This window comes from Zootoca vivipara, chromosome 2, assembly GCF_965207765.1.
Source record: "Zootoca vivipara chromosome 2, rZooViv2.hap1.1, whole genome shotgun sequence".
In the NCBI taxonomy this organism is placed as follows: Eukaryota; Metazoa; Chordata; class Lepidosauria; order Squamata; family Lacertidae; genus Zootoca; species Zootoca vivipara.
In genome coordinates, this window is record NC_142584.1 from 37,539,317 (window position 1) to 37,553,596 (window position 14,280).

The 14,280-nt window shown below is 47.0% G+C and overlaps 1 protein-coding gene across 8 annotated transcripts in view; it reads left to right on the plus strand.

Moving 5' to 3' along the window:
* Window positions 1-5,413: 5,413 nt before the first annotated feature.
* The window catches only part of ARHGAP44 (Rho GTPase activating protein 44), a 92,476-nt gene continuing 83,609 nt past the window's right edge, over window positions 5,414-14,280 (plus strand). For all 8 annotated transcript variants that reach the window (XM_060271798.2, XM_035104686.3, XM_060271793.2 and 5 more), the window contains exon 1: window positions 5,414-6,074. In XM_060271798.2, coding sequence (XP_060127781.1) covers window positions 6,022-6,074 — 53 coding nt within the window. In that variant the 5' untranslated portion in view covers window positions 5,414-6,021. The remainder of the gene's footprint in view (window positions 6,075-14,280) is intronic.

Below are 14,280 nucleotides of genomic sequence, written 5' to 3' on the forward strand. Positions count from 1 at the left end.
AAGCGAGAGATAACTAGAGCATGCACCACTCTGGGGAGACAGTCCACGAGCAGGTAGGGTCTCAGCCTGCGTACCAGATGGAGCTGATAAACAGCTGCCCTGGACACAGAATTGACCTGTGCCTCCATGGACAGCTGTGAGTCCAAAATGACTCCCAGGCTGCGCACCTGGTCCTTCAGGGGCACAGTTACCCCATTCAGGATCAGTGAGTCCTCCACACCTGCCCACCTCCTGTCCCCCACAAATAGTACTTTTGTTCAGGATTCCACCTCAAACAAAATATTTGGGCACCATTGATATTAAAGCAAAATCCCCGTGTTAAAAGTCTACAGGAATGCTAAGTTGCAGCAGCTGTAAGATGTTTAAATATTTTATGGTTGTATTTGCAGATTCATTTTGCATATTATATTTTTGTTTTATGGTGACTGTATATAAATAAATCAGCCCAATGATAACAAGCAGACCAGTGGTGAATCTGTGGGAGACATGGAAAATCAGGAGGGGGAGACTATAGTACATAGCTGTCAAGTTTTCCCTTTTCTTGTGAGGAAGCCTATTCAGCATAAGGGAATTTCCCTTTTAAAAAGGGAAGACTTGACAGCTATGATAGTATCACATTTTTTTTCTCAGCAGAAAGGAAACCTCATTTATTTCAAGGGTGTTACTTCTGAGTAAAATCCATAAATTGTTTTGTTTTGTTTAACCCTGTAAAGGCACCACACCTAGAGAGTGAATGAAACAATGGCCATGAGTAAAGTACTTTAACAGACATAACCCAGTATCCTGCTTTTTTCTGCTTCCCTGGGTGGAGCCCCTCCCAAGTCTCAGGTGCAGATGGTCAACATTCCTTCATCTGTTGCCATAGCAGCAGTGATTAAACGTCCTTAGCAGTGGTGCTACCTGGCAAGTGCTGAAGCATTGGAGCTGCCTTTGCATTTTGCGCTCTAAGTTTCTTCAGAGATGCTCAACTGATTTCCTTTTCCTTTTAATGAAAACCAAGAGTCTGTGGGTCCTGCAGGCATTGGGCCTACAGAAATCCAACCCAGGTATCCCCAAACTGCGGCCCTCCAGATGTTTTGGCCTACAACTCCCATGATCACCAGCTAACAGGACCAGTGGTCAGGGAAGATGGGAATTGTAGTCCAAAACATCTGGAGGGCTGAAGTTTGGGGATGCCTGATCCAACCCCTTCTACCCATCTGTTTGCAGCCCTGGTTTGGGGGTATTTTAGGATAGCTCTAGGCCAGTGCCAAAGCTGGAGCAACTAGGCATCTACCTAATTACTTAGTGACCTTGGTGGGGGCAGATGAGGAACAAGGACCCCCCCCCCAGGATGTTTCACTGAACTACAGAACAGTTGAGGGGCCCTGTGGCAATAATAAATATGAACTTTCTGTAAGTTGGGGTTTTTTGTTAACCTTTTTAGTTCTAGCTATTTCAAGAGTGTAGAACTTGCATTCTTTCATAATTGTAACCTGAAGAACCCACAAACTTTGACTGCAACCTCTGCTTTGAAGACTTTGAAGATATCAAGAACGACTGAAACAGTCTTCTGTAGCAGCCATTCCCAACCTGGTGCCCTCTTGGACTACAATTCCCATCATCTCCCAGCCAGCAAAGGTGATGAAGAGGAAGCAGGTCTGGCTTGAGATGGCTGGCCAGCCAGCAAAATCCATTCTAGTCAGTGTGATGGGGTAGAGGCAGCAGGCATTTCCCACCTTCTAGAACAGTTTTAGTATTACACTAGTGTGGTGTAGAGCAGTAGACTCGTAATCTGGGGAACCGGGTTCATGTCTCCGCTCCTCCACATGCAGCTGCTGGGTGACCTTGGGCTTTGAAGTCTCTCAGCCCCACTCACCTCACAGAGTGTTTGTTGTGGGGGAGGAAGGGAAAGGAGAATGTTAGCTGCTTTGAGACTCCTTCGGGTAGTGATAAAGCGGGATATCAAATCCAAACTCTTCTTCTTCTTATGCAGTTTGCATTTTTACAAAAGATTAAAAGTACACCCCCAGTGAAAATTCCTTTTTTAAGAAAAAGGGGCACTGATGATTCACACCTTTGAACCCATTCAGAGCTCACTTCTTTCAGGGAAGCTGTTCAGGAATGACAGGCAAGGACACTGACTGGGAAACAGAATACTTCCCACTGTTTCTCCCATCCAGCAGCCATGGTCTTATGTGCAAAGTAGTCATGCCACCCTCTGAAACTTGGGCTATTTGCACGAGTATATGCAGAGCTATCCTGTTAATTCTGCTTTACACGCTACGTGTAATTAGCACTTTTTAAAAAGCATGTTAATTTGAGCAGGAAAAAGAGACACTACGGTATACACATGAGAAAATGATAGGTACAAGATGTTCTAGAAAACCTAGCAAGGAAAAGCAGCAGGAGAAATAATGTAACACTGCAGCTAGCAAAGATTTGCAGCCGAGATTGAGACAATCGCTCACATTTAGAGAAACAATAAAACAGCTCACACAGCACTACTTTGTATTTATACCAGGCATGTGCAAGGGATACACCAGCTTTCCCCAATCTGGTGTCTTCCAGCTGTTTTAGACCTACAGTTCTCATCAGTTCCAACCAGCATGGCTGTAGCCCTAGGCTTTAGTCACATGTCCTGATGGGAAAATAAAATGCCAGTGGATGTACCAGCAGAACGCTCAACCAGTTCAGCTGCTGTGCCAGCAAATGAGCTGGCAAAACACCTGAGAAAGAATGGAACTGTAAATTAGGATGAGAATTAGCACCAGAGCAAAACCATGCCACTGTTGATGGCGCAACTTTTATTATTATTATTCATTTCATTTTTATATATTTTAAAGAAAAAATCTCAAAGAGGTTTGCAGCACATTAAAACGCCAAATAAAAGAATTCAGAGTAAAACAATACTGAAGAAAGTCAAATATGAAGCACAGGCAATGACTGTTTCACACATCTTCAATATGTGCGTGACCATGCATGCGCACATCTCCACAACCAGGAAATAGCTGGGAAGGGGGGGGGGGTAGGTAATGGGAACAGGGTGGAGCGGTGGAAAGACCAAGGCAGAGGACACCAAGGGAAAAAATAGAAGAAGAGAAGAGAAAGAAAGGAAAAAGAAGAAAAGAAAAATATAAGGGACTTCCAAATTTCCATCTGTCAGTTACATAAAAGAAATTATTCACACTAGAATGACATCAAACTGATCTACTTTCTGCTAGGCAATATTCTCACAATCTTCTGGCCCAAATGTCTCAAATTAATTCCTTTTCCTTTTCACCCCAAAAGTCCAAAAGCGGTTCTCTAATTATTGTTATTTATAAATGTCGGCAAGGGTTTATCCAGCTAAATGTATCCTTCAGTTTCCAATGCAGTTTAAGTAATTCTTCAAACAGTAAGAAGGAGAGAGAAAAATTCTAAAAGGTGAGGGTGTTTGATTTGTGGAACTGAGCCTGACCCTGGGTCTGAAGTTTGGATGCTGCTATCCCTGTGCCCAGCCAGCCAGGCCTGTGGCATCACGTCCCATGTTTCAAGTGCAGCCCAAGGTGAGGGCCAGTAGAACCACCTGAGCTGAATGGAAATAATGTTAACTGCACCTCATCCAAGACCATCTTGGCTGTTTCTTAGTGCAGACTCAGGTCATGGTACCTGAGCTTTCACAACTGTCGCCTGCCATGAACCACCATTGTGGCATGATTGGCAGCAACAGCAGCAGATATGTTCTCAGCTTATGAAAATATTTGATTCTCTTGTTAATTCTGATTTCTGCTGTTAAGACACTGGGTGTTTTTTTTAAAAAAATAAAAATTTATTAAAGTTTTTTCATAATACAAAAAGAGAAAAGAATCTAATCTAAATTCTTTTATTCTGTGGTTCTGTTCTCTGATTTTTTTAAGCACCATTGCTTGGTTCCAATAAATTTTGACAATGCCATCTAGCTACAATGGGTATGTTTCACCAAAAGTGGTTACCAATGGCTGTTGCCCATAATGGCTGTGTTCTACCTCAACCACTGGAGGCAGGAGGCCTCTGCATGCCAGCAGTTGCTGTCACTCTCAGGTCCTGCTTCTAATTAGCCACTGCAAGAACATGCTGCTGGGTGTAGATCAGCGTTTCTCAACCGCTGTTCCGCGGCACACTAGTGTGCCGCGAGACACTGGCTGGTGTGCCGCGACGTGCGGCGACGAGAAGGGCGATTTGCATTGTCACGTGCCTGGTGGCCGCCAATAAGCAACGCTAACCCGCCGGAAAGCAATATTTCTCCTCCTCTTTCCCAAAGCTCAGTGCAAACGAGCCTGGCGGCCGCCAATAAACAACGCTAACCCGCCGGAAAGCAACATTTCTCCTCCTCTTTCCCAAAGCTCAGTGCAAACGAGCCTGGCGGCCGCCAATACACAACACTGACCCACCGGAAAGCAATATTTGGCAAGTGTTTCTTACAGTCATAATTATAATATAGGGCGGCACAGAGTTAATTTTTTAAAACTTTTTTAATGGTGGTGTGCCTCGTGATTTTTTTCACGGAACAAGTGTGCCGTGGCCCAAAAAAGGTTGAGAAACACTGGTGTAGATGGGCCTTGGAGTGAAATCCTTTATGTGAAAAAACACACACATTGTTTTTGTTTTTTGGTGGGGGTGGACTCTACCTATTTGTTATTTAAATTGTCTGTCATGTGGCAATCACTGCTGGTATACTCCCTTATCTTTACAATAGATAAGATGTTGTCCTGATTCCTGCCCATTTCACAGCTGAGGTTGAAGCAGCGATTTCTTTGTTCGGCGAACACTGTGCATTTTGGAGTTGGACGCTGGTAGAACTTGAAGCCGGCCCAAAACAGAATCTCCTTTGGAGGAGCACGCTTTCCGAGGACACAATCGCCGGGGCTTTATATATATAAAAAAGCGTATTGAGCAATCCCTATAGGGATAGACAGATGCCTAGATGTGTCCGTAGAGGGCGGGGGGCGGCGATCTGAGTGTTCAGTCAGAATAAACTAGCCAGAACCAGGTCCAAGTCGCCAATATAAGCCGGAGAGCTTCCTCTACACTACCCCTTCCATGATGGTTGCCGACTTGGGCAGCTGCAGCGTGGCCGAAATAGGAACATTTTTGTGCGCGCGGGGTGGGGGCTCTCAATCCAGCCAGCTATATATCTTGAATTACAGAAACGCGGGCAAATGAGGATGAGCAACCGGGTGGTGGTTGTGAGACTCACCGGTTTTTCGCAGCAGCACCATCACCACTAGTGAACAGAGCCTCTCATTTCTGGCTATTTTCGGGTTGAAAGAGCTACCCACCCCGAGCAGGAATGGATGCTCGGCGCTGCTGCTGCTGCCTCCTTTCCCCTCCGCAGCCCCATTGCGCGGCGGCCGCAGCAAGTTGCTCCGCAGCGCCCCCACCCGGCGCAAGTGGGAAAGCGGCGGCCAGGAGGCGGAGACTCCAGTTCCCAGAGCCCCAGGCCGGGCAGCCGCAGTCCGAGCCGCCGCTTCTCTTCCAGCCTTGTCAGCAGCGCAGCGCGTCGGCATCGCCGCTGAGCTCAGAGAGGGAGAGAGGGAAAAGATAAAGACGACCAGCTCAGCATGGCCGGCCGGGCGTGGGTCGGGCGGCTGCGCTGAGCACTCGGGGCCGGGCGTGCTCGCTCGGCGGCTGCGCTTAGCCAGAAAGGGAGAAAGTGACGCTCTTGCTGCTGCTGCTGCTGCTGCTGCTGCTGCTGCTGCTGCTGCTGCTGCTGCTGCTGCTGCGCCCCCGAAGGATGCAGGAGGCGGCGATGGTGCTGGCCGGGGGCTGCCCCCCTCCTTCCCCCCCGCCGCCGCTGCTGCTGCAGCAGCAGTGCTAGAGTCCTCGTCTCCCTCCTCCACCTCCTCCTCCTCCTCCTCCACCTTCTACCTTGAAGAAGAAGGGCCATGTAACCGCCTCCCTCCGCCTCCCCCAGCCCGGGATAGCCACCGATCTCCCCAGCTCTCCCTCTCCTCCTCCTCCTCCTCCTCCTCCTCCTCTTTCCCGAGCCCGTCGCGGCGCTCTCTGGCCAAGGGCGCAACCATGAAGAAGCAATTCAACCGCATGCGGCAGCTCGCCAACCAGACCGTGGGCAGGTAAGGGAGGAAAGTGGATTGGGGGGGGGGGTCCAAGGTAAAAGCACATCGCCTCGGCTTACAACGCCCCTTTCTGCCCCAGCAGACGCTGGTGCGCCAAGGAGCGGTGTACGGGAGGGTGGTGGGTGGGTTAGGGGTTAGGTACCGAGTGCAAATTATCCCCCTCCCCATCTCTATAGTCGGTTTGTTTGGAGGGCTGTTTTGGTGAAGCTGCCTCCATTACGTGTTTTGGTTTACCCGAGCTTTCTATATTCCTTCGGTCACAGCTTGTGTATTCCCCTCCTCCAATTTCCTATGGTTCTTCCCGCCTCTCTCTCTCTCTCTCTCTCGTTTACACACCCGCTGAGAGGCTGCTGTGGTTATATTGGGAAAGAGATCTTCATCCTTTGCCTGCTAGCCTGTGCTTAGAAAATGGAAGGGCTTCTTTCTGCTACCCCAAAGCCCTTACCTGATGCTTCAAGGTGCTTGCTTCCGATGCTGTTTGGCCTCTGCTGGGTTTGTTCCCCAAGTAGTTTTATTCAGGAAGCTCTTGCTGTATGAAAACTCTGCCAGTTCCCCTCCACTAGTATAGGTTTTATCATAACCAGCTGCTGACAGGCAGGAGGGACAGGTAAGCAAGCTAACTGAAACCACAGGAAGGCGTAAAAAGTCTGCCAAGGGGCAGTAATGGCATTTAGCAGACTTTGCCTTCTGAGTTAAGGCTGTGGTCCTAACCTCACTTAGCTGGGAGTAAGCCCTATTGGATACAGCCGGACTTAGTTCTGAGTAGACATTAGGCTTGCAGCCTCAAGCTTGCAGAAAATTCTCCCTGGAGAGTCAGCTGCTCAGACTATAGCTATGGGGTGTCCTTTTCACCTCAGTTATTGCTTATCTCAGAATTTCTCTCTCTCTCTCTCTGCTCACCTCAGGATTTATTGCTGTTTATGCTTGCGAGAATCAGCTGTTATTGGTTGGGGAACTGGCCTAGCTGGCTTTTGCTCAGCAGCTGGCTTTTGAAGCAAGGAAGGGCCGGTGAGCCCTGCTCCTGCATGATAAGGGAGACTTCCTTTTGGATGTTGCCAATCTGAGCATCTTTCTTCTGCCCTTGCTGTGGCGGCCAGGATCAGTCTGGACCTGTGAGAGTGCTGTGCAGGCTCTGATGTGCTGGCTGGGCCTTGTGTTCGCGGCATTTGCTTGCTTTAATATGAATGCTTGCTGCAAAACCTTATGAGAATTATGCCATGTCTAGATAGAGGTTCTCTATCCCCCTCCCCAATCTTATTCCTGAATTATGTCCCATTTTTTGGATAGAGGTATGAGGCAGATGGAAGGGTCAGTGGGAGGGGGAGGAGCTATGTGGCTTTCGTGGAATGTTATAACACAGGGGGCAAAAATTGTCTGGGGAGAAATCTCGCTGTGCTTTGCAACCTATTTGTTTGATTTCTTTTCTTCTCCTGACAGCCTTAATGGGGGGAACAAGGGATGCGCTGAGCAGCTCTTCCAGTGTTATGCCTGCGGACTGTCCAGATGGACAGTCATTCATTCGCGCCAATCTATCCAGCTGACATGTGTCCATCTTTGCATCGCTTCTGCTAGCAGCTGTGAGCACTGGCTTTCCCTACAGCCTCAAGGGATGGCTAGCCAAATTGGGTCTGCCTATGGCCTGCAGTATTTGGGGAAGTTTTTGTTCTTCATTTCTCGGGATATTGCAGCTCGGCCCTGTGCCATGGCTCCATTGCTTGCATGCCTTTCTAGTAGTTGCCTCAGTCCTTGTTGAGAAATCCAATCACGTCGAACTTGGGTTTAATTGTGGTAGCAGAGGTGGCCCTGCTGTGCAGGCTGCTTTTGATAAGCGTGGTGAAAAAGCTCTTCTGCACAGCCAGCAACAATCCCACTCCCAATTTTGTGGTCCATTTTGAATCACCAGGGGAAAAAATGACTGTGCCTCTGAAACAATGAGGTGGGGTTGGCTTGTTTTCCTTTCTCGGCAATCAGCTGGTGTAAGAAACCAAATGCCATATTGGTCAGTGTCTTGGCTGTGAAAGCAGGCGGCTTGGCTGTTTAGCCGAGGGCATGTGTGCTACTTGATGGGGAGACGGCTTAAGGCATTGGTTCTGCTGTTGCAAAGCCTGTCAATGGGACTGTGGAGCCAACAGGCATAATAGCAGCCAATTTGCTGAACAAATGACCTACATTAGACATTGTAGTGGGAGGTGGCTTGGTTGAGAAGGGAACCGGTGGGCATAGATGTAATTGTATGATGTGCAAAGGTAATGTGACAGGAGTCATGTGATGGGTTGGAGCTCTATCTCTCTTGCTTGTTGTCTGAATAAAGGTACCACTTTGACCAGCACTAAAAAGGGGTGGGGGGTGGGGCACCAATTGTGAGCCATGTTTTCATGTTAGTTGCATATAATAACATTTGTGTGCACACAGTTGGTGACCTCAGGCCTAGATGTGTTATGCATTTGTGTAGAGTCCTTTGTCTAACTTTCAGCATGAATAGCTGCTTTTCGATAAGCAGCAATTAATTGCCCTGATACAGCTTATTCACATGAGCCATGCATATTTTGGCTGTCCCTAGTGTGGCAACCTCTCTTTAATTTTGGGTGGTGGCGGTGGGCGGGCAGTGTTGAGAAGAATGGTGACATTTGACAGACCTGCTGGAACTTCCAGCCAGCTGATGTGACCAAAAGGTTCTGTTGTTAACTATCCCTGGGTTTCAAAACCATGACTCAGATCTTTAAAATCACATAATAGGTTTAGAACCAGTGAGATTATATAAATCCTAGCTCACTCTTGTGCGTTTTCCTATTTGTGGGAAACAAAATTGCTCTTTCTGGGAGCTTTTCTGCTGTCAGTGTTAACTTCCACTCCTTCTTGTTACTATTTCTATTAGTAAGCTGTTATTTCTGATTAAGTACCTGTCAGTTCTTAGTTACTTTGGTGCCATTCTATAGTTAAACAGGATGCCTCGTAGACGATATCTCTTATCTTGTTTGGGGTATGTTTGTGTGCACATGTGGTAACAGATCTTGGGCATTGGCTATGCTGGAGCCTGGCCACATGGCAGAACTGCATGCAGAGAGACTCCACTGCCCCTCGGTTACTTTGTTTGGAGTCTGTGAGTTTTATATTTACTTTCCATGGAAATAGGATGTATGATAGATAACCTTACGGCCTTTGTTCTGCTCGGGATTCAAAGATACTGAGAAAGAACTGCCATGAGTTCACAAGGCAACTTGGCTTGTGTTGGAGGCAGAGGCAGAGAGGTTCAGGTTCATTTCACCACCCTTCTCTGTTGCTATCCTCAAGGTAGTTTACAAGCTGAAGAAACAGCAACAAATACAACAAAGATCATACATCTTATAACAATCCAATCCAAATAAGCCATAATAAGATATGACTTTAAAATAAGCAATTTATGTTAATTAAAGTAATATTCAACAAATCCATTAGCATATAAAAATACACAACAGCGTTAACTCTCAAAATATCGGCAGAGAATAATTAAGCAGAAACTCACTCTCAACAGTTGCATTAAATAATTACTAAACTACAATCAGTAAAAATAACAGCAAGTCACAACACCAAACACATAAAATGCATTACACAATACAATGCATTTAAAAAACATTGAATTGAGCAACTATTATGAAATTATTTTTGAGAGGCTGAGATGTTTGGTAGTTGTTGGAACACTAGTTTGAATTAAGTGGTCATTAGATGAATAAACCATGTTAGTTTGGCTCTCTGTAATATCAGAACAAGAGATAATAAAATCGTAGAATTATAAAGTTGGAGGGGACCACGAGGGTCATCTAGTCCAAGCCCCTTCAATGCAGGAAACTTTTACCCAGCGTGAAGCTCATGCTCTACCAACTGAGCTATCCCTTCACTTGGCAAACTTCTGTTGCACTGTATATATAAAGGAAATTTGGTTCCACTCACAATGGTTGGATGGGAGGTTGCTGGAGCCAGCGATTGCACACCTAAAAGGGAACAGTTGTGGGGAGGAAGAGCTAAGAAAGATTTTATGTCATTAGAGGCCTCAGTCTTGCAAAAAGTGTCCACCTTCAAATTATATTCAGACTTTGGTGTTCAAGGTGGCAGTATATACAGGCTCTTTTTCATTAAGGCTCTGAAGTGCGGGCAGCAAGTACAGCAGAAAGTGGAATTGCTTATGGCTTCCTATTGTACTCTTTTCCATCTCTGTGCATCTCCTCAGTGGCAAATGGAATGGGTTCTTTCCATTTCTCTACTGCATTCTGATACCTCATATGGAAAATGAGGTTTCCTGGGAACATAGGCCAACTCACTATGCACTATGTAAATGATGAAGGATGATGGGAGCTATAGGTCAAATAATATCTTGAGAGCCATTGGTTCCCCATCCCTGATTTAGGGTGTGGGTGTGGTTTATGGAGTTTCCTTAAGTAAAGGTAAAGGGACCCCTGACCATTAGGTCCAGTTGCGGATGACTCTGGGGTCGCGGTGCTCATCTCGCTTTATTGGCCGAGGGAGGCAGCGTACAGCTTCCGGGTCATGTGGCCAGCATGACTAAGCCGCTTTTGGCAAACCAGAGCAGCGCACAGAAACGCCGTTTACCTTCCTGCTGGAGCGGTACTTATTTATCTACTTGCACTTGATGTGCTTTCGAACTGCCAGGTTGGCAGGAGCAGGGACCGAGCAACGGGAGCTCACCCCGTTGCGAGGATTCAAACTGCTGACCTTCTGATCGGCAAGCCCTAGGCTCTGTGGTTTAACCCACAGCGCCACCCGCGTCCCTCTGTGTCTCCTTAGATCTTAACAAACCTTGCTATCTTGCATGACTGCCATTGCCTGGTGACAGTTCATCCTTTCCTCACTTTCTCAGTTGGGGGTATTCAACCATCTTATTTTCCTTTATATTCAAATTTCAGGATAAAATGAGGGAGGAGACACAAGGGTGTGACAACAGCACATCTTGCTTGCCTCTGGTAGCACTGAGAAGATCTCCTTTCCCCTTACTTTGCCTCCATGTATTGCCTGCTTCAGGAAAGCCTCCAACACCATATGCTGTAACACATGCTCTAGCTGTGCACTGAGTGGGCATCTCCACTGAGCTGTGGAATAAAGGAGGCACTGGGTGATTATTTCTTTGCATTCTAACCAGCTTGGATTGAGGCTGCTGCTTCCTTGACCATCACAAAAATCTATAAGAACTAAGGCCCATGTCTAACATCCTCTTCTCACAGTGGTTGACCAGATGCTTGTGGAAAGCCAGCAAGCAGGATTCATGCACAAGAACACTCTGCCTTCCAGCAACTGGTATTAAGAAGCATTGCAGATATCTATCGATAGCTGTCTCCTTCATCATACCAGGTTGCCAAGGGAACCTTCCTTTAACAAGGGTGGGACAAGGAGTCAAGGCAATCTTTCTCTCAGTTAGACAGACAGACAGACAGACAGACAGACAGACAGACAGACAGACACACACACACACACACACACACACACACACACACATTCCTGGATTGGCATAGTAGATATTGTTTTTCCCCCTCTTGCATTTCCTTAGAACATCCTTCTTGGATTGGACAGATTAAGGCTGTCACTTGCTCTGCAAAAAAAGAGATGGAGAGATGAAGGCAGAGGAGACCATGTTAAGTTAATTTGCATCCTTTCAGCTATGTCTGTTTCAACCCTCTTCCCTTCCACAAGTTCATCCTTCTGGAAGGATGGTGTTCCTCCCTCCCTCCCTCTGCCAGAATATAAGAGCAGTAATGGGTAATCTGCATTGCAATCTCTGCCTCTGTCTGTCAGATCTTGACCTTTTCTGTATAAAACAGAGGTGAAAAGCAGAATAAACAACTTACTGGCAATTTACTGTGGATAGCTTTTCTATCAAACTCCCTTTTTTTAGTGGTATGAAGCTGGTTTCAATCCAGATGCAGCAGAAACCCTGGTTAGTCTTAGTGGGTGAGGTGGGTGTTTGCTTTGGAGAAGAGCTGGGACAAAAGCAGCCCCACAGGCTACAGTTAATTCCTTATTGGGCTCTTTCATACGAGCATACAGAATTCAGGTTGAAGTATTTGTCCACTTAGTCCTGTGGTGTCTACTCTGGCTAGCAGAGTTTAGCTTCTCATGAGAGATGTTTCACATCACCTGATCCTTCTAACTGGAGAGGCCGTGCATGCAAAATGTGTGCTCCATGACTGAACTACGGTCCCTGCTCCTTTTTTACATTTGCATTAGCCTTCTGAACAGAGTTAGGGAAGTGGATCCAGTCAGCGGGCCAGATTATTGAGCTCCCCCACCCTTGGCAGGCTGTTTTGACTGGTGGGTGGAGCCTAATGACTTGGCAGTCATAGTGATGTCAGGTGATCCATCCCACAAACTAAGCCCAGCCAAGGGAGCCTGGAAGATACCACCAATCAGTTGTCTGGCACAATCTTCAAGCTCTGGGGTTCAGCTAGACTATTGAGTTCCAGAACTTTATGGCATAGTCAATCCCAGCTGCCTTGCTCTGGCCACTGACAGCTATACTGGCAACCTCATCTCCACTTGCCCCATATCTGCCATCATACATATGGATGGGTGTGCTGTAAGGAAAGTGGCCTCACAAGCCAAACAGAGACTTGTGCCAGCCCTAATTAGGCCCATGGCTCCCAGTTCCCACAGGCACGCTTTAGACTGTCTGTATGCCTCTGGCTAGCATATGTTGGGGATTAACAAATAGCTGTATCAATCTCAGTACCATTCCCCATTTATGAATTTCTCAGTGCATCTGTCTGGCCTTTGTGGTCTGACAGCAGGCTGAGGCACATGGACCAATGATCTGACCCAACACAGCAATTCTTAATGTCTATGACATCCCCCCTCTCCTTCAAACTTTTCCAGGGGGGTAGCCCTGTTCATCTCTTGTAGCAACCTTAGTAAATGACAATTTTTAAATGGCACACATTTTCATGGACCGCAGGCCACTTCTTTGGATGCATGGCTGTTATCCTGGATTACAGGTACACACATAATTCTTTGTAAGGCTGGATGGGAGAGGATTTGTAAATGGTGAGGTCAGAAGGAAATGGAATGCAGGAATTACCAACAATGATAATTGGGCAGGTGGCCAAGGGACGCGGGTGCCGCCATGGGTTAAACCACAGAGCCTAGGGCTTGTCGATCAGAAGGTCGGTGGTTTGAATCCCCACGATGGGGGGAGCTCCTGTTGCTCAGTCCCAGCTCGTGCCAACCTAGCAGTTCAAAAGCACGTCAAAGTGCAAGTAGATAGATAGGTACCACTCTGGCGGGAAGGTAAACGGCGTTTCCGTGTGCTGCTCTGGTTTGCCAGAAGCGGCTTTCTTGTGCTGGCCACATAACCCGGAAGCTGTACGCTGGCTCCCTCGGCCAATAATGCGAGATGAGCGTGCAACCCCAGAGTCGTCCACGACTGGACCTAATGGTCAGGGGCCCCTTTACCTTTACCCCCCCTCTCTCTCTCACACACACACACGAGAACACAGACATCCTGGCATTGGTAAGCTGATTAACACATGCAGCCTGGGTTAGAATTGATTGTGTCAATGACACAATCCAATTACCGTACTGGATGCCTTCTGAGGTCTGTCGCTTGTGGTAGTGGTGGTGCATTGAAAACAGGTATGGACAATAAGCAAGTCTGGTTGCAGGTTCAGGAAGAGAGCAATATTCTCGCTCCCTCTCTTGCTCTCTCTCCTGCTCCCCTCTCTCCTTGAAACACACCATATGCAGTTTTAAAGCCTGCACTACTATGACTCTAAGCAGAGATTAGATTCCACTGAAACTTGGGAAGTGTTTCGTCTTCCTCGATTCCTATGTTTTTCTGTTTCATTTAATAAGACTCCAGGCAATAAAATGCTGAAACTGTATGTTAAAGGAAAACCAAAAGGAGTTGCAGATGACAGAGGAAATTAGCTATTAGGGGAGGGGATGGTTCAGATGGTTGGAAAGGAGCTTTGTGCTGCAGGGAGGCACAGCAGAGAGGCTCCCTCCACTCCTTTGAGCAGGTGGTTGCCCAAAGACCATGCCACCAAATAAATTACCTGGTAACATTCCTGCATGCACCAACTATATTCTTGAAGAGCTTTCAGCCATGATGGTGGTTCACATGCAGAATGTCCTGTGTGTTTGGAGCAGGGACTGAGATACTAGGCACCAGCACATAGGGTTGCCAGACTCAATAGTGGACAGGACTTCTGTGCCTTTAATT